Raw genomic sequence first — 27,862 nt, 5'->3', positions numbered from 1 at the left:
CGTGGTCACTGGTATACGCATCTCGCATCCCATCCGGCGCGGCATCCTCCTTGTAACTTTATTTTGGGAAAGAGTATTAAAAGAGATTATGTAAGGGTGGTGAAGAGAAATCAAGAACAGATCTCTCAAAACTGCCAACTTTGACCAAATTTATTGGATAGCTTTTAGTTTAAAATGAATAGACTATGGATTGTAACCTACATAAAATAAGTAATTAAACCAATTTATTTGTTTTATTTCGTCTATATATTTTTAAGACAGTTCAATTCGTTTGCACAAACGGCCGGGAACCTTATGTATCACTATGTTATCATCATTTCCATTAATAAAACTATATCCTTGATTTCAGAAGAGGCAACCTGTATTTCATTGCATGCTTTTTCCATGAACAATCGTATTATTTCTTAGAAAAAAGGGTTCTTGGCTGATGTATGTAGAGCCCTCGAAAATGGCAAGAACCTCGAAATGGTTCTTTCCGGTCTTTACAGACTTTGATTGTCAAAATTCTTCACGGAACTATTTAAGGTTCCACACAGGATGGGTCAAGAGCTAGCTTCTATTTAGAATCATTTTTTTTTGAAGGGTGTACTAAAAGCGTGTGAATTTCTTTGCTTTCTTCTTTCAAAGTAAACGCATCCCAAAAAGAAACTTAAGAAAGTATCCAGTTTGATTTTGGTCCATAAATCAAAGAAGAGGTCTTAAATCAAGACCTACCAAAAGTATGGTACAGATGAATTTATTTCGCACAGTTTTATACCTCATTTGTCCAAATCGATGCAGAATTGATGACACAATGACCTTTTAAATGCAATCACCTCAATTTTAAAAGTGGCAGTAATCCCTATTGATGTGGTTTTCCTGCTTCTCAAGATTCTTCATACAGGTACACAATAACAGAGACGGTATAAGACTGTTTGACTTCACTTCATGTGTTTTATTCAATACAGATGCTCTTTTACTCCTCAATGTTTTACCATTCACTCTTCACAGTCAATATCTGGTATGTCCTCCTGCTGCATCAATGACTGCCAGCCAGACATCTGCGGCGCATGCTCTCAGCGAGACGTCTGATGCGCCCTGGCCTTGATTGAGCATGTTGAGTAGCAGGACCAAATCAATATAAATTTACTGCAACTTTTAAAATTGAGGCGATTGTATTCAAAAGATCATTGTGTCATCAATTCTGCATCGATTTGGACAAATGAGGTATCAAAATGTGCGGAATAAATTTATCTGTAATATACTTTTGGTAGGTCTTGATTTAAGACCCCATCTTTGACTTATGGACCAAAATCAAACTGGATACTTTCTTTTTGGGATGCGTTTATTTTACTGCATAACAACAACGTCATCAAGCCATTGGTGAACCTCTTCCAGATATGATTCCATCCATCTGATATTAGCTTGAGTTCGTTCTACAGCTTGCTTCAACGCAGTCTCTCCTGTACCTTGATCAGGATGGGCCTCCATGAAGTCAAGTAGCTGAAAAAATAAAACTGACGTGATTTAGACAATGTTTTTAATATACTTTTTTTATAGACGAATCCATTTTCACACATTCCTACACCTCAATGGCAGCCATAGATGGTCCCCCCCCTTAGGTATATCCCACCTAAAATGTGAAATGACGTGGCCTTGGCGGGGATATTAAACTGCATTCCATTACCCGTGTTACATGTAGACAAAAGAATGATGGGAGTTTACAACACACTACAATTAAACATCGATTTTTTAATCGGATTTAATCCACCCATTTGGGCAGTAACAACACCAGTTTGGTGCAGGCGGGACCCAGTAATGGCCGACTGAATTTTGTTGGATTCGTCTATATTGCAAAATTCTAAACGGCGTTGTGATCAGACAAATTAGTCCATATACCAGTGCCTAAACTTTCACATCGTACGGTACATCACCTAGAAAGATAAGTCAATAAATGGCTGGCTTCGAGATATCGTCACCCAATTACCGGCCACATTGTTAAATAGTTCCCCGATTGACCCCTTTTTTTCTCCAAACAGTGACTAAAGTTTATATTGTTTCCAAAAGTGTTTTGGAAACTCTCCTTTTCAAACAATTTGTGTATTTCGGCACTGTTATGGGTCAAAATTACCCAGTCTCACTGAATGACCCCAATTAAGGGGTTTCTCAACCAATGACCTAACTTCTCACCATGACCCCTTTTTTTTGGCGTCAAATCTCGCACCAAAAGACCTCTTGGATTGATTCGCTATCCGCACACCCCCGCCACTTCGAGTGCCCCCGGGCTTCCTCTCACCAAGTTGCCCATCTCAGCCATCTGTCATCCCATGTACATATATTTTTAAAATTAATGTTGCAGAAATAAATGTTATCTATCCCATCTCTATGCTTCATGTATAAGGCCTACTTCTCTGAGCTTCCTATTCCCCGCGTTTTTTCAAAACGGACAAAGCTGTAGGCATACTGGGGGCGTCACCCTTGGACCCCTTCAGGTGCGAGTCCCAAGTGCTTCGCCACCATTAATGCGACTTGCTCACCGACCCGGTTATTCGAGGCTGTGAATACATTGCTCCATCTCCCCAGGGGCGGATCCAGCTTTTTGAAAGAGGGAGCTCACTCATGAATTTGTCTTGAAAATAAAAACTCATGAAATATTTTTAAGATAAATGCAACTCTACTAGACATTCGGGGGGGGGGCCCGAGGGGTCCGACACTCAAAGTAAAACAATTTGAACAAATTTGATCAAAATCGGCTAAAAAATTCCCCTATTTTAAGGGCCTTTCTTTATAGATCCACCTTGAAGCTTGATCTCCCACCCAAATGTTAAAGATCCTTCAGCCTGAGACTATTATGGCCTCCGCCAATCATTTATAATGAAAAGACACATTCCGACATCATCATCGGTTACTTAATCAAAACAACGAAGGAATTTTGTTACCTGTTGAAGACTGAATTCTGTGTTAAAAGAAGCTGTGACGCCATCAATCAGCCCACGAAATTCAAATATACTATTTCCAAATCTGAAAATAACAATGAATGACCAAGTAAAATATGCAGTTTTTGACTTATCGCATATTAAAAACACTAGTTTTAGATAGGTCGATCGCCCAATATGCTATTCATGATAACTCTAAGAGCATGATGTTTTGCCATTAGTTTGTTTGATAATCGTGATAAAAAATATTTTGTCGCAAAAAGTTTGCTCTTGGAATCGTAAAGATGTTGCCCATTATGTTCTTCGAGTCAGGATGGTAGCTCTGCTGATTTGCCCAAAATCGACAAGCGCCTGAAACCGACAGAATACTGCTGTATGCAGCAAATTCGATTTTCATTGTCTAAATCAATATATTGTTGAAAAATAACACTTTGATGTTTTGCAACAGTTCATTCTACAAATCATATACTTTGAAAACTCGCTTGATTTATTGTTATTAATAAGTTATGTACGTTTTACAAAAGTTGTTGTTTCAGCCCTCTTTACAACATAACTCAAGAAGCACAGGACCTACAAAAGTATTTCTGTGATATTTGAATTCACACACGCTCGCAAGGAAATGAGCATTTTTTACCAAAGCTCACTATCATTCGCGAGATGTTGTGAACTAGCAAATCGCAACACTTTAAAATGGGTATAACCTTAAATAAAGCCTAATGAGTGTCTAAATTGCATTGTCAAAGTTATGCCTATGCTTCCTTTATCATAAAGTAATTGTGCTGTTGATGGCGAAAACTCTGCTCTTTCAAAAACAAACCAATGTTGCGCTTTATTCCATGTAGGCCTACTTACTCTTCTCTAAAGTGATCCCAGTTGGCTCTGAAAAAGTCCCAAGCTAGAGAACTACCGACTGGATTGGATGCCACAAACGTAACAACATCCACCGCATCTTGAGCACGGATCTTACTGCTGTCTAAGGTGTAGGCTAAATATCTGTAAACAATTGAATATTATTAGGGTGAATTCGTTAGCTCTTAATTTCTTTCTGCTAAATGGTTTTTAGTATTACAAGTATGTCGGAACAAAACATGGAGCAGTGGAAAATTGAAGCTATCTTCATCATCCTTAAATCCTGTCACAAATAGGATTCTTACACAAACCGGAAGTAGATACAATTTCATACATACAGTCAACCCAAAGCAGCTCATATCACAAACACTTTTGGCTTGTATAAGAAACACTTTCTTGGTTATAAATTAATTTGGGTTCAATTTCGATCAAAAAGTGTGAAAAAAATCTTTCGGCGTTCCTCTTCAGGGCATGAACCCCTCCTCCCTCCCACCCCCATGATTCTGTTACACATAATAATAAACAAAACATAAATCATCTAGGCCTAATGTATCTGGAAAGAAACAAGTTTGATTTCTACAATTTTGTTGACATTTTTAAGAAGCACTTTGTTTATGGAGGGCTGATTCTAAGAACATGCATTCAGAGTTGAGTTAAAGGAGTGTTTCGTGATCCTAGCATCCTCTTTTTATGACATTTTCCAGTACATATCCACGAAAAAAGCCTATTCCCAAAATTTCAGTTGATTCCGATTTTGCGTTTGCGAGTTATGCATGATTATGTTTATTACACTGCTCCATAGACAATGCGTTGTAATTTCCAGAACGAAATTCAAATTTCACGATATCTTTGCAAAACGAATTAATCTGCAAGAAATATTTTGTACATAAACATTATGTAGCCAGAGGTTTCCAGTGATATAAAAATCTCAACTTTTTTTGAGAAAAGTGGGGGATGAGGCTGTGGATCACGAAATGCCCAGAAAGATCTTCATGAAATTGCGTTCGTTTGCTCGATTATTTATTTATTTGCTGTTTTAACTCTCACGTGCTGAGTATCCAGGGCTGGTTAGCACAAGCCATGGCTCTCATCAAAGTTGATTTCTCTGCAGCTATTGTAGTAGTTTGATATTGGTCGAATGCAAACATCCATTCGTCCTGTCCGCCGGCTGCTATGGCTGCACAATATACAGTGGAACGAAAATCACCATCTATGCTGAAGAAGAAAATAAGAAAATAGTTAACATTATACCATTGTTGTAATATTTACAATTAACCGGGACAATTACTTTCAGTTCTCCGACAATGTTCTTCCATAGCGCCCATCAGACCAGGGACATATACAGCCTGTCTCAAAAAAAATTGTGCAAGTGAAAAGCGCCCTCTGTGACAATTAGAAAACACCGTTTTGACATAATGCTTGCATCAACGTCAGGGGCATAGTCTTAGCTCTCAAATACCGTTTGTTCTGTTCAATTTGCTTGTTTTAATCTTGAGATATGTTTAGTTAACAACGAAAGGGTAAAATCACAATTGTGCCACTTTTACTAGGGAAGAGGGCTGTACATGTAAGTCAATGATAGCATCAAGTTTATCAAGAGTTCCTTCGTGAAATCAAAAGAATGCATCAATTACACAACAATACATAATTGTTTTTAATGTTTTATCATGATAAAGGTATAATGGTTCTCTTTTTCCACTTACGACAAATTAAGCGATAAATAAATATTTCACATTCTGCTGTAAAATTAAATACATCTGCATGTCAATGATTTTACCATGGTATACTGTTCTCATTTGTCATTCAAGACATGTTAAAATATTGCACACTTATAGGTTAATGAACTTTGACAAGTTCATGAAATTGGACAAATTAATGAAATTAGACAAAATAATGCACGCGCACTGGTGTTGATGCGTCTAATGCGAAAGGGGAGTGCATTAGACGCATCAACATCAGCTATCATTGATTTACATGTACCAGCCCTATTCCCTAGTAAAAGTGGCACAATTGTGATTTTACCCTTTCGTTGTTAACTAAACATATCTCGAGATTAAAAAGAGCAGATTTAACAGAACAAACGGTATTTGAGAGCTAAGACTGTGCCCTTGACGTTGATGTAAGCATTATGTCACAACGGTATTTTCTAATTGCCAAAGAGGGCGCTTTTCACTTGCACAATTTTTTTGAGACAGGCTGTAATTATATTGACTTCATGCACAGATGGTATAGAACAGGGGTCCGCAAATAGCAGCGCGCGCGCCACATGTGGCGCGCCGTGGCTTCCCGAGTGGCGCGTGGCGCCGTTTAGATTAAAAAAATATATATAAAAAAATCAAAAATCAAACACTTTGATCAAACTTTGCAGGAATATCTCCAATATTCTATATTTCAACATTAAACAATACGATTCCCATGTTATATCCTTGTAAAGATAGGCTAAAATAGTACAAAATGTTGCACCAAATGGTGTCATTTGCACCTCAAATTGCAAAAAATCGATAGCTTCAAAGGGGGGACACCTCCCTCTGACTCCCCCGGCGACTTCGCAGCCAAGTTGAGTGGCGCTTTGCAGTTTTCTTTTTATTTTATGTGGCGCTTCAACAAATCTATTTGAGGAAGCCTGGTATAGAAGCTCGCCAGATTGTGGAACTCTCTATTAATACACTGGCTCCACAATTTTAAAAATACATGCATGAATTACAGATCAAAACATTATACCTATTTGAAAGTGTGAAAAAAAAAAAATGTGTGTATCGGAAATTAAGCTGAATAGCACCCATGGGCACCCTGGACTTTAAAGGGGTACTTCGTGATCCACAGCTTCATCTCCCAAATTCCTCCAAAAAAGTTCAGGTTTTTATACCATCGGCAACCTAGGGCATGACCTAATCTCGAATTCTTTGGGCATAATCTTTCTTGCAGATTCGGTCGTTTGATAAAAGGTATCGTCCAATTTGTATTTTCGGACTCCGAAATTACAACACAGTGACCTATGGAGCACCGTAATACCGTACGTAAAGATTCACCTAATGGCGCACTTGGGCTCCTTTGCCTTGAGGTTAATTTCATGTGCAAATAGAGAGTCCCTCATCTGAAATTCCAACAAGAATTAAGGGTCCGTGGCTGATTTGCTGGTGGGAATTTTACGGGAGGGCACTTTCCGGTTGTGCCTAAAATTCCAATTATATCAGGGGAGCCCATAGCGCCATTAGGTGAACCTTTACAGTATATGATGTCTGAATCAACTGAACTTTAGGAAATAAGCTTTAGCTTTTTCTCCCTCCATATCTACCGATTCTATTAAACCATATCCTAAAAAGGGGATGTTAAAAATCACGAAATGCCCTTTTAATAATAGTGTTACTTTGTTCTTTCGATCATTTTCAAGAATGTTATTACAAAATACCTAGAGAAAATGAGAAATTCTTACGGATTATTGGATGCATCATTCATCCAGACCCTGTACAGATTTGATGCTTCTTCAAGACAGTCCGGGTACCCATATTTACAGGCATTGTCCAGAGCTACTCTTCTTGTTAACCTGGTTATAAACAATCAATTAATTAATTAATCGATCAATTAATTAATCATTTAATTAGCAATCAATTAAATAATCGTTCAAGTAATCAAGTGATGAATCGAACAATCAATCATCAATCAATCACAAATTAATAATGTTCCATACAGCCACATATCAATCAAATTATAAATACTAATAGGTTTTCAATTCTTTTCGAATAGTTACTGATAAAAGATGAAAGATGCACACATTCCTATACAAATTAATAAAAGCTTCTTTCGCATATTTGGTAAAAACTTACTTTTCTAGATGAGTACCTTCATTTGTCCACCCAAAAAGATGATACAGGGGTGCCCCTTGCTGAAGCATATATTTCTGTAAACGTGACAAACAAACTCTAGACATTATTGATATCGTTATTTATTGGTGTTGATGAAGAAGTAGGCTAATGCAGAGATCAGTCTTGATGAGTAGCTGTCTACTGCTGATATGAGTGTTGATGAAGTAGTTATCTACTGCTGAGATCAGCCTTGATGGAGTAGCTATCTACTGCTGATATGAGTACTGATGAAGTAGTTATCTACTGCTGAGATCAGCTTTGATGGAGTAGCTATCTACTGCTGATATGAGTGTTGATGAAGTAGTTATCTACTGCTGAGATCAGCCTTGATGGAGTAGCTATCTACTGCTGATATGGGTACTGATGAAGTAGTTATCTACTGCTGAGATCAGCCTTGATGGAGTAGCTATCTACTGCTGATATGAGTATTGATGAAGTAGTTATCTACTGCTGAGATCAGCCTTGATAGAGTAGCTATCTACTGCTGATATGAGTGTTGATGAAGTAGTTATCTAATGCTGAGATCAGTCTTGGTGAGTAGCTATCTACTGCTGATATGAGTGTTGATGAAGTAGTTATCTAATACTGAGATCAGCCTTGATGGAGTAGCTATCTACTGCTGATATGAGTGTTGATGAAGTAGTTATCTACTGCTGAGATCAGCCTTGATGGAGTAGCTATCTACTGCTGATATGAGTGTTGATGAAGTAGTTATCTACTGCTGAGATCAGTCTTGATGAGTAGCTATATACTACTGATATGAGTCTTGATGAAGTAGTTATCTACTGCTGAGATCAGTCTTGGTGAGTAGCTATCTACTGCTGATATGAGTGTTGATGAAGTAGTTATCTACTGCTGAGATCAGCCTTGATGGAGTAGCTATCTACTGCTGATATGAGTGTTGATGAAGTAGTTATCTACTGCTGAGATCAGCCTTGATGGAGTAGCTATCTACTGCTGATATGAGTGTTGATGAAGTAGTTATCTACTGCTGAGATCAGTCTTGATGAGTAGCTATATACTACTGATATGAGTCTTGATGAAGTAGTTATCTACTGCTGAGATCAGTCTTGGTGAGTAGCTATCTACTGCTGATATGAGTGTTGATGAAGTAGTTATCTACTGCTGAGATCAATCAGTCTTGATGGAGTAGCTAACTACTGCTGATATTAGTGTTGATGAAGTAATTTTCTACAGCTGATATCGGTGCTGATGAATTAACGATCTACTACTGATATTGCCTATAGTGATGAAGTAACTTACTAAACTAAATTTATAGTATTGCTTATAGTGATGAAGTAACAGTACTATCTACTACTGGTATTAGTATTGTCTATAAGAGTGATGACGCGGATATTAGTGTTGATGAAGTAGCGAGCTATACTGCTGATATCGGTGTTGATGAAGTAGCTATCTACTGCTGATATTAGTGTTGATGAAGTAGCTATCTACTGCTGATATTAGTGTTGATAAAGTAGCTATCTACTGCTGATAGTAGTGTGGATGAAGTAGCTATCTACTGCTGATACTAGTGTTGACGAAGTAGCTATCTACTGCTGATATTAGTGTTGATGAAGTAGCTATCTACTGCTGATATTAGTGTTGACGAAGTAGCTATCTACTGCTGATATTAGTGTTGATGAAGTAGCTATCTACTGCTGATATTAGTGTTGATGTAGTAGCTATCTACTGCTGATATTAGTGTTGATAAAGTAGCTATCTACTGCTGATATTAGTGTGGATGAAGTAGCTATCTACTGCTGATACTAATGTTGACGAAGTAGCTATCTACTGCTGATATTAGTGTTGATGAAGTAGCTATCTACTGCTGATATTAGTGTTGATGAAGTAGCTATCTACTGCTGATATTAGTGTTGATAAAGTAGCCATCTACTGCTGATATTAGTGTTGATAAAGTAGCTATCTACTGCTGATATTAGTGTTGATAAAGTAGCTATCTACTGCTGATATTAGTGTGGATGAAGTAGCTATCTACTGCTGATATTAATGTGGATGAAGTAGCTATCTACTGCTGATACTAGTGTTGACGAAGTAGCTATCTACTGCTGATATTAGTGTGGATGAAGTAGCTATCTACTGCTGATATTAGTGTGGATGAAGTAGCTATCTACTGCTGATATTAGTGTTGATAAAGTAGCTATCTACTGCTGATATTAGTGTGGATGAAGTAGCTATCTACTGCTGATATTAATGTTGATGAAGTAGCTATCTACTGCTAATATTAGTGTTGATAAAGTAGCTATATACTGCTGATATTAGTGTGGATGAAGTAGCTATCTACTGCTGATACTAGTGTTGACGAAGTAGCGATCTACTGCTGATATCGGTGTTGATGAAGTAGCTATCTACTGCTGATATTAGTGTTGATGAAGTAGCGACCTACTACTGATATCGGTATTGATGAAAAAGCTTTACATGATACTACGGATATCGGTGTTGATGAAGTAGCTATCTACTGCTGATATTAGTGTTGATGAAGTAGCGACCTACTACCGGTACTGATATCGGTATTGATGAAAAAGCTTTACATGTTGGGGTATATTATATATTATTCATAATTTCATTTCTCACGAAGCTTTATACACGTACATCTCAAAGTGATGTTGATGGAGTATCTATTAAAGATATCTACTGCTGGTATGGGTGTTGATGAAGTAGCTCTCCAGTGATGATATAAGTGTTGCTGAATTACCAATAGACTAATGACGTTAGTCAGTGTTAATGAAATATATCTAAAGCACATTTGGCGATGATGAAGTAGCCATGTAGAGCATACTGCTGATATCAGCGTTAATGAAGTATGACTGCTATTGTCATTCATTGGCTTGTTGAAGTAGCGCCTGCCGGTGTTGATGTTCTTATCGAGTATAGCTGTCTACTGCTGATATTAGCTTGGTAAAGTTGCTATCTATTGATAATTATGGCTTTGGTGAAGTAGCTATCTTCTCCGGATATGGAAACTTACCTGCAATGCCCCGTATGCACCTGTCTTGCTGAGCATGTTGTCAAGGTAACCGAGAGCACTTATAGCAGCCTTCCAAGGTACATACTGGGTCTCATTGGTGAGGTACAAGGTGATATCTAATGCTATGGCTTGACTCATCTCTCCTGCTCTCGCTAGGTTGAAGGCGTCATTCAGGAGCGCTGCTCTGTTGGCTTCAGGAATCATCTGATTGGAGATAACAAATTAGTAGGAATCTTGTTAATTGTTAGTTGATTGCAACGCCATAGCTTGTGCATAATGTGATCTAGACTAGAAGATGTACAATTGTGCAAATATAGTACTTCGTGGCCCATAAATATGACATATGAAGAATTTGGTTCCAAAAGGTGCTAACTCCAAAGGCTGCTTTGTGTAAAATTCATTTGAAGATATTCCTAAGAGTAGCAGCAACCTTACCAACCTAAATATTGGACCACTAAAAATTGTTTGGTTATCTTTAAAAAAGATATTGGCAAATCTCTTTCACCTCCCACGTGCGAAGAAGAAAATAATTGATAATTCCAAAAGGAGCTAAATCCAAAGGCAGCCATTTTTAAACTTTGCATTGGAGAATTTTAGGGGACAAAATGATGTTGAAAATAGTTGGAAAATAGGGTATAGAGTTACAAACATATCCATTCAACTCGTTAAATGTCATTTAAAAGTAAATATGTTAAAATATACCAGAAAATGTGACACAAGGCAGTTATTGGATTTATAGTACAGATATTTGTATTAGTTTCTGTAATGCTGATATGTGTATTGATTATACGAAGCAAGTAATACTGCTGATGTTGATGGAAGCAGGGTCCATGATGGAAGTTATAGTTTGAAGTAATTTTTTCCGAAGAAAATCAATTTGAAATAGTTATACAAGGGATTTATATACAGCTGTATTGAAAACAATGTGACTGGCAAAATGCTACCAAAGTTACCCCTGCATGCAAAAGTTACTACGACGGTTTATTAAGGGGGTACTACACCCCTGTGGTAAATTTGTGACTATTTTTGCATTTTTCTCAAAAAATAATAACACACTGGTAACAAAAGTTATGTATATTATTGGGGCAAGGCATCCAATTACTACACTGAAATTTCAGTGTCTCAAGACAAGCGGTTCGGTATATATGATAGGAAATGAGGTACATCCTGGCGGTATCTTGTTTCTTCTCATAAATAACGAACCGCTTGCCTTGGGTCACTGAAATTCCAGTGTAGTAATTGGATTCCTTGCCCCAATAATATACATAACTTTTGTTACCAGTGTTTTATTAGTTTTTGAGAAAAATGCATCGAGGGGTGTAGTGCCCCCTTAAGACCAAATTATTCCACTCAATTTGAGGAAAGAAGAAGCAGCATTTGTACAATGTATCACGAGGAATAGTATGAAAAGTAGTATTTTGATAGTTGCAACTGGTACGTATCCAATCATATTGCTTGAAAACTTAGGATAAAGGATCGTCAGAAAACAATCAAAGTATTATATAAAAAATAAATAGTGAAATTATCTTTTACGCTATGATTTGTGACCAGTTGTTTGCTGAGTAGCTTCCAATTTTGAGTGTCATAGTTGACTCTGTAGAAACCAGTTTGATCCAGATTAACAAGCAACCAATCAGAGGTGGCACCTTCTACGGTGGCTTCAGCTGAAAGAAAAATCGTTATAAAAATAATTATGTCAGATTTTTTTAAATGATGTTTTTATGGGTTTTTACTATTTATTTAGTCATTTATTTATTTATTTTATTTTGTCTTCTTTGTAGAAATATTCTTGGTTCCTGATCGCAAGGCTAATTAAAATTGCTCCTGGCATTTAATCTTGTATGGTGCAATTTGAATATCATTGTAACCTTATATGGATGGAAAGAAATGAAAGAACGGAAGGAAAAGGAGGACAGAGCAAAAAGAAACAATAGAACAGAACAGAAAGATAAGGAAAGGAAAACAAAAGACAAATATAATATTGTTTGGTCTTCACTATAATACTGCAATTTTCCTTAACAGTGAGCATGTATAAATTATACAAATAACTCGGTTTACAAATTAAAAATAGAAAATACAAATTATGTAAATACTTAATGTCATTACCAGGACCATTTTCCATCCATACTAAAGGATCTGATTCGGGTGATGAGCTGGAGGAAAACGTCAAAGGCACCCACCAAACATATCTAGGTTATTAAAATAGACATAGTAATTTAGTTAGCACCAGTGTAATAGGCTTCAAAATTCCCGCGCCGAAATTGTCTAGTGCACTGACGTCATTGTTATTTGTGCTCAATTGTTGTCAGCCTTCATTATTACTGGGACGTCATTGCACTGGACACTTTTGGCACCCGGGAATTTTGAATATCGCTTGTTGAGAGACGGCTGTATTATAAAACCGCGTGATTCGTGCTTGATAATTAATTTTCTTAAAACAAGATAGGAGACAACATAATAGTAAATTTGAATTCCTCAAATGCTTGTTATTACTACTGTCTGTTCAATTAGCTTAGATTCTTGAATTTTTAAGATATTTGAAAAAATAGAAAATTGTGGTCAAAGTCATCAAAGAAAAGTGTTAGCACAGCCTTAGACCTAACGTGATTTATACTTTTCAAATTCCAAAGTTCAATTTAAAACCCCATTTCTTTTCAATTTTGCCTCATTTTAGGCAGTTACTTGGGTCCACCAAAAGGGTTCGCGACCTTTTACAAATCGAGTGGGACGGTCCATTCTCAACTTAGGGCATAGACCCTATCCAATTTAGCAAAACAATCTGTCCACCAATCTGCCCTGCCATTTCAATTGTTATACCGTTCCGGTTATTGGATAGGTTCTATAGGTGATGATGGTCCACCGGTTTTTGTTACACGAATGCATAACATTATTCTGAGCATTATTTTTTCCTAAACAATGACATTAAAATTATGGATTTCGTTCTTATTTCAACTGGTTTACAATGTAAATTGAGTTTTGTTTAATACCATCATTCCTTCCCAAGAATATCAGCATTCGCTTGACATTTTCAGATACAAGAACTTGACAAGAACTTAATAATATTTTCTTGTACAAGTTCTTTTGTTTCCAAATGTCCTTCGCATAGTTTGTATTCAACAAACAAAACGAAATAACAAATTGAAAATAAATGTGTAGTTTTATAATAATAATAGGCCTATAGACCTACACCTTCTCAGACCCATTCGCACAAATAAATGAATAAATAAATAAATACGCAAGGAATGTATTTATATAAGCTGGGCCTATTTTAGAAAACCTTAGTTCATAAATAATAACGCAATGTTTCAACAGTAGGGTTTCAACACAAATTAGGCATAGGCCTACTGGCAAATATAGCTATTTTGCTGGACAATACTTCCTGATGCGGATGGTTGAATAAATACTATCTCAGCGCATTATGACATTCGTCCCCATTGCTCTAAATGGATTGATTCAAAAAAGTTTATGGTACCCGACGTTCTACGGCTTTTTATAAAAATATCGCGGGAAAAGACCAACATTGAAAAGAAATGAGGTTTTAAATTGAACATTAGAATTTGAAAAGTATAAATCACGTTATAGGTCTAAGGCTGTGCTAACACTTTTCTTTGATGACTTTGACCAAAATTTTCATTTGTTCAAATATCTTTAAAATTCAAGAATCTAAGCTAATTGAACAGACAGTACAACTGCATTTACTACAGTAAGATAAACTACTACCACCACCATCATCATCGTCGTCGTCGTCGTCGTCAGCACCATCATCATCGTCGTCATCATGACATCATCATCATCATCATAATTTACATTTATCAGATTCATCACGTTATTCCAAACATTTAAACACATGATCACGAAACAAAGTAGTTTTATGTGAAAAACCAGGTACAGGAAAGATAACGTTATCATGTTTTAGCGTTGTGACATTATAACTGCAAGTATAATCAAGTTAAAACTTTTAAAAGAATTCTTACCCTAAATCATCATAATGAGTAGACGTGTTGGCTTTTGGATCTTGTAAAAACCGCTTTTGGTCAGCTTGAAAGTTGATGACGTCATTATCGGTATAATCTCTGGTGATATTGACAACAGGATAACCCATCTGGAGTACCCAGGTATGCATAATGGTTGCCACGTCAAGGTCAAGACCATCTTCATCGGCTGCCTGATATCAATGAAAGAATTTGGATAGCAACATCATGTAAGGAATGAGAGTTGATGTTCTCTTTATACGTAGGCTATATCTCCCGAAAAGGCAAAAAAAAAAGAGAAACAGAAAACAGGGCGGAAAACTGATGAGTTTAACACTTAACACTTTTTTTTGGTATGCTTTGGTGGGGCGGCAGGGAGAGGCTTTGCCTAGGGAGGCAAAATCCGTAGGAACGGCCCTGCCGAGGAGGGCCGTTCTTGCAGTATCATTGCATTCATTGGCGCCACAACCCGCCCACTTCTACTAAATATAGTGGTATTGTCCTGGGCATCATCCACAGCACTTTCCCTATTCCATGACCACCTTCTTCTTTCTTTCCATCTATCGGTCTTCTTTTCTTCATCATTCTCCTCCTCTCGTCCACATCCTTTGCATGTGTTAATTTTAAATTTGTTCCTATTCTTCCTCTCCTTCATTTTCTTTTACCCATTCTTCTCTTCCTCCACATGTTCATTTCTTCTTCATTAGGCCCCTATCCTCCTCCTCTCGCCCACTTCCTTTGTCTGTGTTCCTATTCTTCCTGTTCTAATATATTCTCCCCGTCCTTCTCTTCATTTACCTGTTTGCCTTAATTCCTTCTTCATTATCCTCTTCCATCTCCTTTATCTGTGTTCCTATTCTTCCACCTCTTCGCTTTCTTCCTCCATCCTTCTCTTTTCCCTCCTATACTTGACTTCTCTTTCGGCTTCTCCTCCTCCATCTTACTCCATCTTACACCTCCGACTCCCCTCATCTTCTTCTTTTCTTTTTGTTATCTGTTTTTTCTTCTACTATTTCTTCTTTTTCTCTCATATATTTGTCCTTAAACAGAATCGGCAACATTAATATAACCTCTTGAAGGCAATCCCATAGTTCATCGTTAGTGGCCGTTTGGTACGCAAAGCGGTTGATGTATATCTGGAAATGGAAAATGATAATTATTATGTCAGAATAGAAACATTTTTGTGATTTTAACAAATTCGCCATTATTATTTTTTATTTACTTGAATCACGGTTTTGTTTTGATGCCGAGGGCAATAACGTCACTCACCTTTAAACCTTTTTGAAAAGTTGGTTCTCCAAGAAATGATCTGCACATGCGTAGAATTGATGCGCCCTTAAAAACATAAAAACACACGTTTACGTTTATCGTTTAATTGTCTTTTTTTTTCGTTATTGACTGCTTTAAACATTACTTTATTTGATTTTTTGCATAATTCTTGATCATTATATTGGTAAGCTATAAAAGTTAGTTTCAGGTTATGTATGTTTATTGATCCGTAAATAAATTCATCAGGATTGTCCATAATACATTATTTACAAAAGTTCTGGTGTACAAATCCAAAAGTATTTCGGTATAAAGATGTTAAACATACCTCAATGACTGTTGACATATTTCTTTTATAGGCAACAGGAACCGCTATAGAGGGCGTGATGAGTTGGTCAAAGATGTTGTTGAGTGAGTAGGCCCCCTCGTCCTTGTTTAGAGTGTCTTTTCCTTTTCGGCGAATCCAGATGGCTTCTTTCAGCCATCTGGTGGTCTTGTCAGCTTATCTATCGATGACCTTTGAGTCCTCCCAATTGATGGTATGGTTTGTCGAGGCAACGTGATCGGTGATAGCTGACTTGTGAATGTCTGTAATTGATGACTTGCGGCTGGCTCGTGTGTAGGGCTTAGTTTCACATTTCTCCACCTCTTTTTGGTGTTCTTTGAGGCGAACACCGAAAGGACGGCCGGTTTCTCCGATGTAAGTGCCAGCACAGTCCCCGCAGGACTCAACAACATCTTTGACCAACTCATCACGCCCTCTATAGCGGTTCCTGTTGCCTATAAAAGGAAGCAGTCAGATGTGATGAGTTGCCAGTCTGATGAAACCACTAGTGTAGTGGTGAAACGTCACTAAAATGTGAGTTTAACATCTTCATTTTTATTGGATTTGTACAAAAAGAAATATGTCAACAGTGAAATCTAACAATCCAAATGAACTTGTTCAAAGATACCTCAATGACGTTTCGTACTACATCGTAGTACTTTTCTCAAATTGACTGATCAACTCTCACACTCTATGAAGTGTGAGAGACTGAGAGTTGATCAGTCAATTTGAGAAAGTACTACGATGTAGTACGAAACGTTATTGAGGTATGTTTAACATCTTTATACCGAAATACTTTTGGATTTGTACACCAGGGCCGATATTCATAAAGCCTTGCTAAATTAGCAACCAACTAGTGCTTAGCAAGATGCTAAATCCACTAGTTGATAGCTACGTAGCAATCAACTAATTTCTTATTCATAAAACCTTGCTAAACACTTTGCTAACTGGCTATCAACTAGAAATATTTAGCTGATAACTTATTTGGGTGTTTTGGGTGATATGGCCTTCAACAGTTGTGTAACATCTAATACAATAGGCTTATATAATACATGTCTATTATACTTGAGCTCTGAACCACAGTCAAAATGATCAAAATGTAATGACTCATTGCTGATGGTCTTCATTGAGATTTCGTTAATAAAATTACATGTGTATTTTGTAAGCTATATAGGCCTACAAGGTTGTTACGGCAAATTAAATTAAAAAAGATACTCTGAACCAGTAAAGTTCATATACATGTTAAGTCCTTGGTTTGTTGTAAAAACATACTATACATACTATATTGCTTCATCAATAGAAAACAACATGCATCCACTTAACGCTGCATTTAGCTTCATGAGCAACACTGTGTAAATAATATTAGATAATTTAATAGCATATGATATATCTTGCTTGTTGTCCTGACAAAAGCCAAGCATGATTTATCTTTATCAAATTGACATATAAGTTGTTATTGAAAATAAGTCATGCATCTTTACCAAAGAGAACATTGGTAACATGTCTCCAAAATATATATTTTACGTATCAAACAATTGAACAGAATTGCTTCGATTGAACATATCTGCTTAACTAAAGATTACTTGCTATATCATAATCATTTTTCTTGTGCAAATTTGGTTAAACAATACTGGCTTAGTTCAATGTTTATTCATTCACCCTAAATTTGTTGTGTGTTTTTAAGACAGTTTCTTATGTGTAAACACACTGAAGACCTCAGAAACAGAATATTCTGAGAACATTATTTTCATAATTGACAACAGTTAATATGAAATTAAAACAATAAATCATGTCAAACTTAGTTCAAAATCATTAAGACTAGTTGTCAACTAGTGACTTAGCGCTGCCCCAGATCAACTCTAAGTTTTGGCAAAATTTTAGAATGTTGCTAACTCTAACTGGGTTTTATGAATAAGAATTAGCAATCAGCTAGGCTTAGCAGCTTGCTAAAGTCAATTTTAGCTGTCAACTAGGCCTAGCGTGGTTTTATGAATATCAGCCCAGAACTTTTGTAAATAATATGTTTATTGAGTTACGAAAAAAGTTCGAAATTCGGATTCGGGTTAAAAGCGTTTGTTCACCATTACAATAAAGATTTCGACTTCATATGCGAACGTATGTGGTCTTTTTAGGCGCGGAGAGACTAATTGCCTAAAATTAATGGGCTGAAAACAGGTTAGATTTTGTACATCTCCATTCGTTCGCCTCTGGACTTTATAACAATAAGACATTGTGTCAGTTAGTTACCTTGTTATACGCAATGCTGTCAAATAACTGACTGACTTCATCTGATGTTTCTACTTGAACTTCGACTGGGCGGGATGAGGCTAATGCATCATCTTCCATCACGTAATGTAGGTCCAAAATCAGCGCCTGTGTCTCCTGTGTATGATGTTAACAACGTTTATGAGAAGCATAAGACAGTTCATCTTGAGGTTAGGGCCGACTAATGATACAAGATTACAAGTAACTATATACAGGTTTAAATCTTGAATATGACAAACATTAGTTGGATTAATTGTGACCTGTCATGTCAAAAGGAGACACTTTTGGGCAGGTTATCAATTTTGATCTTAAATATATAGATATTTTGCTCCACAATGCCATTTTCCCCAATGAAATCGGACATTCCTAAGCGAAGATATTGAGTTTGTAAGTTATGGTATTATAAAATTGGAAATTGAGATATCGGCCTTTAAAAATATTAATGACGATGTTGAGAGTAGGAATTGCCTTGAAAAGTGTCTCAAAAAAATACAAGATGCCAGTTATATTCCGGTCTGAAACTATCAGACAATATTTTTAACATTAATATTTTTAACATCACAAATTCGCAACAAACCCAAATTGTGAAAAAATTACCCCGGGCAGATTTTTGGCTATTTCTCCATTTACGATCCTGCCCAAAAGTGTCTCCTTTTGACATGACACGTCACAATTGTTAATGACTGGTTATACGGGATTACCTACCAAATTCCAGTCCGGTTCAACATGCGGAACTCCAGTGTATTCCATGTAACTTGCAAACCCTTCTTTCAGTAGTATGTAGTCCCACCAGGCGTGCGTTACTAGGTTGCCAAAGTACTGTGAACAATGTAATGAAACGGGAATAACCCTAAAACATAAATGTCTGTACATAAACTTTAGGCCTACATGTGGCTAAATGGATCGACTGTCTGTTAATATGCCCTACGTACCAGTGAAAATAAACTTAATTTGTAAAATTTTAGGAAATTTTGACATGAAACGAGTACAATCATTAGTATATTGATATATTTATGAGTAGCGGTTAAGGGTAGCGTAGACATATGTTCGTGATACTACAGCATTATGAAAGAACAGGCAACCCGGCGTTAAAAATTCGCAACTTGAAAATCCCTACTTTTTGACGCAGCACCGGTCGTAATAATAGGCATGCCTGCATCAGCTCGACGTCCCCGCCTCATATATCATGCGTTATGCAAGAATATAAAACGCGGGCAGATTAGCCAAATTGACGAATTAGTTTGTACGGACGTTTCATCGTAAAATATTGATCTCACATATTTGTAGTTTCGCCATGCCACATGGCACAAGATATGGTACAAGCCGTTAAGGACATAAAATGCGTTTTGAAACCTTTATACATGTAAATATTGTCTCTAACCTCTTTCCAATTTTAAAGCCTATTTCTAATGTGAGCTTAGAGTAGTATCCAGCATAAATTGATGGGGAAAGGGATATACCTTGTGGGTTTAGAAAGGGTTTAGGCGCAACACCAAAGAAAGCCGTATGGTATATGGGAATAGGGCTAAAAGTAATATTATACTAAGCAAGTTTTATATTGGTGTCTCAACTACTTTTGCCTGTCATTGTAGGTTGTTACGTCATCAATTATTGCCTATTACCTGGTGTCCTAGTTCATGTGCAATGACGGTGCATATGGATTGCTGTGTGCTGGTTGACGTCACATCCGGTACAAAAAGTAAACTGGATTCTTTGTAAGTTATCAACCCCCAGTTCTCCATCGCACTTGGCAGAAAATCTGATAATGCCACGACGTCTGTGGGTTATAAAATATGTGAAATTAAGGTATAATATCCGTTTTATATTCAACTTTACTCATCAGTTATAACACAACGTTTCGTGCCAAATTTGCATCTGGGTCGTTTCCTTGAAACAAGCTGCTGTACCAAAATGCCGGCATTTTGCCGAAAATAATATATAGAAACACTAACCAAATGCCGAATGCCAGAATTTCGACATTCGGATAGTAGGCCCCCTACCTTGTAATTATTCTTAAGTTAAGATCTATTCAAGTGCAGGATAAGATTGATTAAGTGTGATTATTTTACAGTTAAGATCAATTCAAGTGCAACTGAAATACCGTAAAAACTCGATAGTTGGCATAGGCCTATGTGCTTACTATCGAGCGCTTTTGAAAACATGAACTTGTACCAAAGTCCGGCGCTTTACCAACTGAGCTAATGGGGTTGAGACAAACACATTTCCAGGTTTACTTGTTCGTATATAACTATGTGTTTCGATGATTTGCTCAAAACCCTTTACACTTTTGTGGATGGGGCTCTTCATGTTGGCATGCATTAAAAGCGCTCGATAGTAAGCACATGCTAACTATTTCGTCAACAATTTGTATAGAAAACGTATTGAATATGATTAACAGTAATATAATTAACATTTATCATGAGCAAGTGGCCGCCCAAACTGAAGACAAGGTACTTTGTCGACAAAGTACCTAATAATTTTGTCCTGAAGAAGGCTGAGCTAATCCTGTCGAAAGCTTGACACTTTTATGCGCGTCTGACGCGAACCCGTTGAAAACCTCAATTTGTTTATAATTTATCATTGTTCGGATTGACCTTTTCGGTAAATCCCATAAGCCTTTGCTAGTAGACCTGTGATGTCGTTAAGCCGATGCGTACATCGTTACTGCGCACTCAGTCACAGCTTTGAAATTCGCAGTAACAATATTTGCTAAACGATGTGCACATCGGCGGGATGTCAAATGACGACATCTCAGGTGTACTCTCAAAGGCTTATTGGATTTATCAAAAAGGTCAATTGGCAATGAATTGGGATATATGATAAAAATTCAACTCACCGATTTTAGCAAGGGGAAATGAAAAGTCAAAATATTGTTCATAATACTGCAATATATCTCTGTGTAGATCCATTCCATATGTGACGCCGTCTATTACTTCTTCTCGTGACCATGCTCTTATCTATCCAAGAGACAAACACGATTTAATTATTGTTGATCCATTGATTATCCTTTTCTGGTGCATTGTGGGATAGAAAAGGGGGAAATTAGCGATCGATTTGCCCCCTTTTCTATCCCACAATGTACCAGAAAAGGATAATCAATGGATCAGCAATATAGCCTATTCATTTGTCGGTGTGTATTTGGATGCTTAATTTCTGACAATTACGGTAGTTCTGAAGATCTGTGACGAGTTAACGAAATAAATGGCAAGTTGTATGACAAAATATCACGAAAACCTACCCGAACTCCACTCGTCGTATAGGTCTCTTTATAAACAAAATCCATTACAGTGTAACATATAATGTAAGTTGACATCTTTGGTGTGGTGAGAAACCGTGTTGTTAACCAACCATCTGAAGGTCCTGGTTCTGGAGGCCCAGCTTCATTCATGTTAGCCAGAGCCATGTACCCCTGGACAGAAAGACATCAACAAAGTCATGGTGCAATGATATCACTTCTCATAACAAATGGTTATTGGCATATGACCATTATTAATATATATATCAAAATTATAGCAAAGAATTGTCAACATGAAGATACCTGACGATGGGTGATTGAGAATGTGAAGTTAGCTTTCAGTCCAGGTTCGTCAAAACATGGGAAGGCTCTCCGCGCGTTGGTAGGAGAGAAGAATGTGGCGGCGATCCATCTGTTTTCAAAAACACACAAACATGGGAAATCAAACATCGCTATGCAAGATACTTTTCATGATAAACTCATAAAGCTGGTGTTGTGAGGAAGTGGCGAATCTGGCATGAAGAATATGTGATCAAATACTAACTCTAAATTCAACCAATCTTACTTTTGAGACAGAATATAACGGGACCAGCGTGGCACACTGGTTAAGGTATTTGCCTTTGGTGCGAGAGGTCCCGGGTTCAAGTTCCCCACAGGACCAAAAAAATCTTATCCGCTCTCCCCGTGACTCATCTGGTAAAGGCCGTCAGATGATAAAAGACCTCGTTACCAATGGTTACAGTCGGTTCCGATCAGGGTAATAAGCCCGATTGTTGACTACACTTGACTGTAAAAAAACACAAAAACAATTGCACCGACCAGCTATCTACGGCGACCCCCTTCGTTCACCAGTTTTGTCAGCGTTATCTCCTAGATTTCAGCTGTTAATGCCTAGATATGCTCGACATTAACAACTGAAAAAAAATAACCCATGTAAACCTTTTTTAATATCGGCAACTTTAGAACGATGATGTCGCGTTGCAGTCTTGTCTTCAACTCACTTTTATGATGGATTGGTGGCCCAAGATTCTATGCCGAATTGTATTAGAGTCTACTCAGTACTGGGCATTACTTTGCCATTCCTATATCCTGTACATGTCGAGATACCACAACACAGCCTCTCATCATTTTATTTACACGTTTGAGATCATGTTCGAAGTATTGTGATTTGTACGGAAATGTATGTCCTCCTGATTAAACTTTTCAAGGCGCAGACAAAACTTAACTATATACATGCAATAAAAAAAACCTACCTCGTATCTCCTAATGGCGTCGTATACGAACTCCTATATAGCCCAACAAGATCATCCTGCAATTTTCCTTGAAATTCTACAGTTAATAAATATTCCACATTTTCTTCCAAAGTGTCCTCAAGTTCAACCAAAATAAAATGATTCTCTGGATACAACCTCACATCGACAACATTTGGAACCATCCCAACGACATCGTCAGCTAATTCTAATCTAACTCTTTCAGTGTTTATCGTCAACTGGTTGCCATGGAGTAATATTACATTTGTTTTACTGATACACATGATCTGCATTGATGAGGTCCCAGAGAAAGTAAAATTATCCAAATCAATGGTGAGATCAATAGAATAATGTAGTGGTATGATGTCCTCTGGAAGGCGGGGGTTGTCCCAAATATTTCCCGGTGTTGTTGGCGTGATTCCTCGGCTTGTTGGCGAAGTTGTAGTACCAGGAATGGTGATGGGTTCGCTGTTGGACGTATAAATGAAACATAAACAGTTAGAGGAAAGTTAGATAAAACACCAGGATTATTTTACCAAATCGTTAGGGATGAAATCAAAACTCGACCAGCGGTTGACCGGCGGATGAACCGCATTCCATTGTTTAGCCCGGCCGGAACCGGCAATCGACCACTGGTCGAGTTTTGATTTCATCACTTATTTAATGCTCTCAACATAGCATAAAAAGTCCCAAGTTTTGAGATATTTTCTCAAAATATCAAGAGCTACCTCAAGAGCCTCTGAACCAATACTTGTTTGTACTAACTTCAATTCATTTTTCAAGCTGATTCCAAATGTGTACAATTCTTTTCAAATTTTGAACTTTAAAAAACAATTAAAACTCTACATACAATAGCAGGTCTTCAATTTCTGACTGTTAGCTTAGTAAGCAGGTTTGAATCATGTGGCGTATGATTGGAAAACAGAAATATCGTTATGTAGAAATGATGGCTTGTTGAATTGATGGCAGCATTTTGGCAACATTTTGACATGTTTGATGTAAGCATTTCGTCAATAGTCAACCAAGACAGGTTATTGACATAACACATGATGGGGTTTATGTTATACCTACCAATAACCCCAAATCGAAAGCCATGAAAACACGTCAGATATCGATACCAGAATGCAGAAATGCAATTCACGTCCGAAATAATATATCGGGATCTCTTGTCGAAATGCTGGTATTTTGACGGTGAAACTTCTTTCCGGCAATGCCGACATGCGTCGGGATGTCTAGTCTCTCTGTAACGTCTTTTTGGCAATACCGAAATGTCATCGGTATCTCTTGTGCATGGAATACCGGTATTTTAGCAGTAGGCCTATTGGTGTTTTTTTTTTTTTAGTGTTTTTTTTGTTGTCAATTTCGAATTCCCACTTGTCATTGGGTCCTCTTGCTGAACTTGTATTCCGGCAGAAGAAAATCTTGCCAAAAATCGGCATTAAGCAGTATTCCGACGTACTCCGTACAGGATTGTTTCTTTCGGCAATTTCCGACTTAAGTCGTCGGAAACTGGAACTCGAATTTCGGCATTGGTATTTTGGCAGTATTCCACTTTTTTCGGTAATACTGACTAAGTCTTTTTTTTTTTTTTTTTTCATTTTTTACAAAAAATAAGAAAAAAGTCTAGAGTCTGGCCTATTTTTAGGGTCGGTTGGGTTACGCCAATCAAACAATTTTTTTAGGCCTAATTCGTAAGTGTTGGCAATATACTGACATGTCGTCAGGATCTCTTACCAAAATGCCAATATTTTTGCAGTAGACATGTTGCATCTTTTCGGCGACCTGCTGTTTTTGCCAAAATGCCAATATTTCGGCAGTACTTGTTTTCGGGAATCTCTACGTGTTATCAGAACCCCCTTTCGAAATTTCGTTATTTCAGCAGTAGAATGTCTGTTAAATCTCGACGTATCATCGTGGGTTTTTTTTTCGTTTAGGATTTGGGATTAGGGTTACGTTTCCAGATTAGGATTATAAATACGTTTTAAAAGAGTTAGGGTTTGAAATAATAGTATTCTAATAAATACCGCTGCTGGGGCAAATTGTTGGCAGACTTTCAGAGCAGCTCAGAGTCCCCCTCCCTGAAAATTCACTCCCCATTTAAAATTTATCTGTCCAACCACTGGTTCTCTGCCTAAAATCATTACAGTTTGGTGCTGTGCTGATGTGTTGAATGGTGGAGACAAGTGGTCGTGTACTTTTATTTGTTTTCTTTGAAATGAAAAGCGATACCTTTATGGTCATAATGGTAATTAAGTTCCAATTTAAAGTTCATATTTCAAAGCATGTGCATTTTTCTTGGTTAATATTATTAAGGGATGGGGTATGAACGTTTGGACAGTATTTTTTGTGGGAGATGAGAGCACCCCAGAGATGTCGAATTGCATTCTGAATACGAAGAATGTCCTTCTGATATCAAATAATTTTTTGAAATTTGCAATGTAATATACATTTTATGATAAATAATTAAAAATTGATATTTTTGATATTTAACACCAAAAAACAATTAGGTCTTTTTGGGAAAAATGTATATCTGCAATATGAAAGGTCAAAATGTTCAATTGATCGTCGGTTTTTCCTCCCAGCTATATACGCTTTAAGTACATATCATTAGATTTTTAAAGTTTACTTCGAGGACTGTTATATCAAAAAAAATTAAAATATCAAATTTTAATAATTTGTCATAAAAATTGTGTTGTATCGCGAATTTCAAAAAATGATAATTATTTGATATCAGAAGGACTTTCTTCGTATTCAGAATGCAGTTCGATATGTCTGATGTGCTCTCATATCCCACAAAAAATACTGTCGAAACGCTCATTCCACATACCTTGATTAAAAAATGACTGATCCCTAACTTCAATTTAAATTAGCATATTTACACTGGCAATCTACCTTTCAAAGGTCGCCAAAATGGTGCATTGAACTATGGACGTAATGATCCTATAAACATATTACCAATTATATACCTAATAGTAATAGTATGAATAGTAGGGGGGGGGGCTACGATAAAATCGTAAACTTTTCAATAATAGTATAAAAGCGAAACATTAAGCAAGATTGTTCATGCTTTAGATAGTAAGATTGATCGTACTTTGAAACACAGTTATCAATTAAGATTAAATTGACTAAACCTTGTTTGACGAAGAGGTCAAAAAACACGTTCGGAATTCAAACACTCTGGTCTCTAATACCCCAATACCAATTTACCAAGCATTTTAATTTAATTTGCCTATTATGTAAAAGTTAAACGTTGCTGATATTCATCGGCAGTTTAAATAGCATTTAACAAAAGCCAGACAGTTAAATAAAAGCAGAAACCTACAAAAATGTTGTCAATTATACAAATTGAATTACCTTTTACATTTGGGCAGAATCACAGTTAATACCGCGACCAGAACAATGAGACAGATGACGAGTATACTGAGAAAGATGATCCAACCGGACGATAGAAAGAACTTGGACTCTTGCTTCTTCTTTGACGGATCCATCTCCAAGGGAACCTTAGGGCTGTCATTATAATCTTCCGACATTGTCCCAGTCTAATAGCTAACGAGCATTAATGTTTCACCTAAATTTCACGAGCTGCTATGCTATCGTTAATCTGTTGTAAAATCGGTGATATGATAATTCCGGAGTGATAAATAGTGAGTGTTGCGATTGGAGTGATATACCGTACCAGCAAAAGTGTTAAAATTTTTATTATTATACTCCATTGTTATGAGTATATTTATTCTAAATCTGCATATAACATGTTTAATTTTTGATGTGGTTAAATGAGCAAAAATGCATTTGTAAATTTAATTTGAATATCATGAACATAGGAGCAGTTCCTATTTTCAATTTAGAGCAAAAAAGAAACAAACCCTATTTGTACTTACGCATTTTCAACCGAAGAAAAGAACATCACACTTTGTGATGTCAAATGTGTTTTCTTATTAATTCACCTTTTCGGTAAATCCCATAAGCCTTTGCGAGTCCACCTGAGAACTCGTCATTTTGCGTCACGCCGCTCTGCGTCGATGCGCACATCGTTTATCGAACATCGTTACTGCGCATACCAAGTCGGCGTGACGTAAAATGACGAGTTCTCAGGTGTACTCGCAAAGGGTTATGGGATTTACCGAAAAGGTCAATTGTGATGAATGTATACTAATCCCTGAATTTAACAAAATCCAAAACACTCTTAACGAACATAAATAAAAAATATAAATAGTAACAATTACTCAATGTTGACTAAAAGGGAACAGAGTAACGAAATGAGTCAAATTGAACTCAATTAACATTGATTAAACATGTTAAATTTTTACTCAATTTGAGTACAATTTAATCAACATCGAGTTATATTCACTCATTTATTTGCTCTGTTCCTTTTTTTACTCAATATTGAGTAATTTTTATTTTTTATTGTGTATAGTAATAGTGCAAACACTACAAGGTTTCAACAGGTGCATCGTCGTATTGAAATGTTGTCGAGCTTTCGTCAGGAGTGACTCTGACTTCTTCAGGACTGAGTCACGGAGTCACACCTGACGAAAGCCCCGACGAAAGCCCGACAGACTTTTCAATCCACACACCCGTTGATATCTTGTTGCTTGCTATGGATTCCCGTTGTGAAAGCAATATACAATAATTGAAACCTATTTTATTTGAATTTGAATTTAAAATCAATCTAAAAGTTGAGGTAAATAGTGACTAATTAATCAAAACAAATCCTCAGGTTTCAAAAAATACATGTCATGATATAGGCCTATATGTTGTATATTATTTATGCATGTAGATCCATACCATACGACACAATTGCCGCACAGAATATACAGCAAATAAATGTTTATGGTTTGATAATACGAGGCTTTAATAACGCAATAAGGGAACGGTCAAGTTATATTTAAAAAAGTTACCTGGCTAGTATTAAAACTTTCAAACCTTGTATTTCTTGC

At 36.8% G+C, this 27,862-nt stretch overlaps 1 protein-coding gene across 1 annotated transcript; it reads right to left on the bottom strand.

Moving 5' to 3' along the window:
* Positions 1 to 800: 800 nt before the first annotated feature.
* Positions 801 to 26,462, bottom strand: LOC140157726 (aminopeptidase N-like). The gene is made up of 20 exons (XM_072180972.1): positions 26,280 to 26,462; positions 22,929 to 23,393; positions 21,979 to 22,087; positions 21,679 to 21,849; positions 21,277 to 21,397; positions 20,063 to 20,217; positions 19,146 to 19,259; positions 18,423 to 18,557; positions 15,854 to 15,919; positions 15,655 to 15,720; positions 14,588 to 14,778; positions 12,720 to 12,802; positions 12,147 to 12,277; positions 10,614 to 10,817; positions 7,589 to 7,662; positions 7,198 to 7,308; positions 4,812 to 4,979; positions 3,768 to 3,908; positions 2,919 to 3,000; positions 801 to 1,482 (listed from the first exon to the last, which is right to left on the bottom strand). The coding sequence occupies exons 1-20, from the start codon at positions 26,453 to 26,455 to the stop codon at positions 1,330 to 1,332; spliced, it is 2,916 nt and encodes a 971-aa protein (XP_072037073.1). The 5' UTR covers positions 26,456 to 26,462; the 3' UTR covers positions 801 to 1,329.
* Between the last annotated feature and the right edge of the window lie 1,400 nt (positions 26,463 to 27,862).

Source organism: Amphiura filiformis, chromosome 7, assembly GCF_039555335.1.
Source record: "Amphiura filiformis chromosome 7, Afil_fr2py, whole genome shotgun sequence".
NCBI classification, from domain to species: domain Eukaryota; kingdom Metazoa; phylum Echinodermata; class Ophiuroidea; order Amphilepidida; family Amphiuridae; genus Amphiura; species Amphiura filiformis.
This window is presented reverse-complemented; position numbering and strand designations above follow the sequence as displayed.

Excerpts from the sequence above, each read along its gene's own strand:
- LOC140157726 (XM_072180972.1), bottom strand. The coding sequence starts at position 26,455 with ATGTCGGAAGATTATAATGACAGCCCTAAGGTTCCCTTGGAGATGGAT. Across the intron at positions 4,980-7,197 it reads AATGATGCATCCAATAATCC|CATAGATGGTGATTTTCGTT; the intron begins GTAAGAATTTCT and ends TTTCTTCTTCAG. Across the intron at positions 3,909-4,811 it reads CAGCCCTGGATACTCAGCAC|ATATTTAGCCTACACCTTAG; the intron begins GTGAGAGTTAAA and ends AATTGTTTACAG.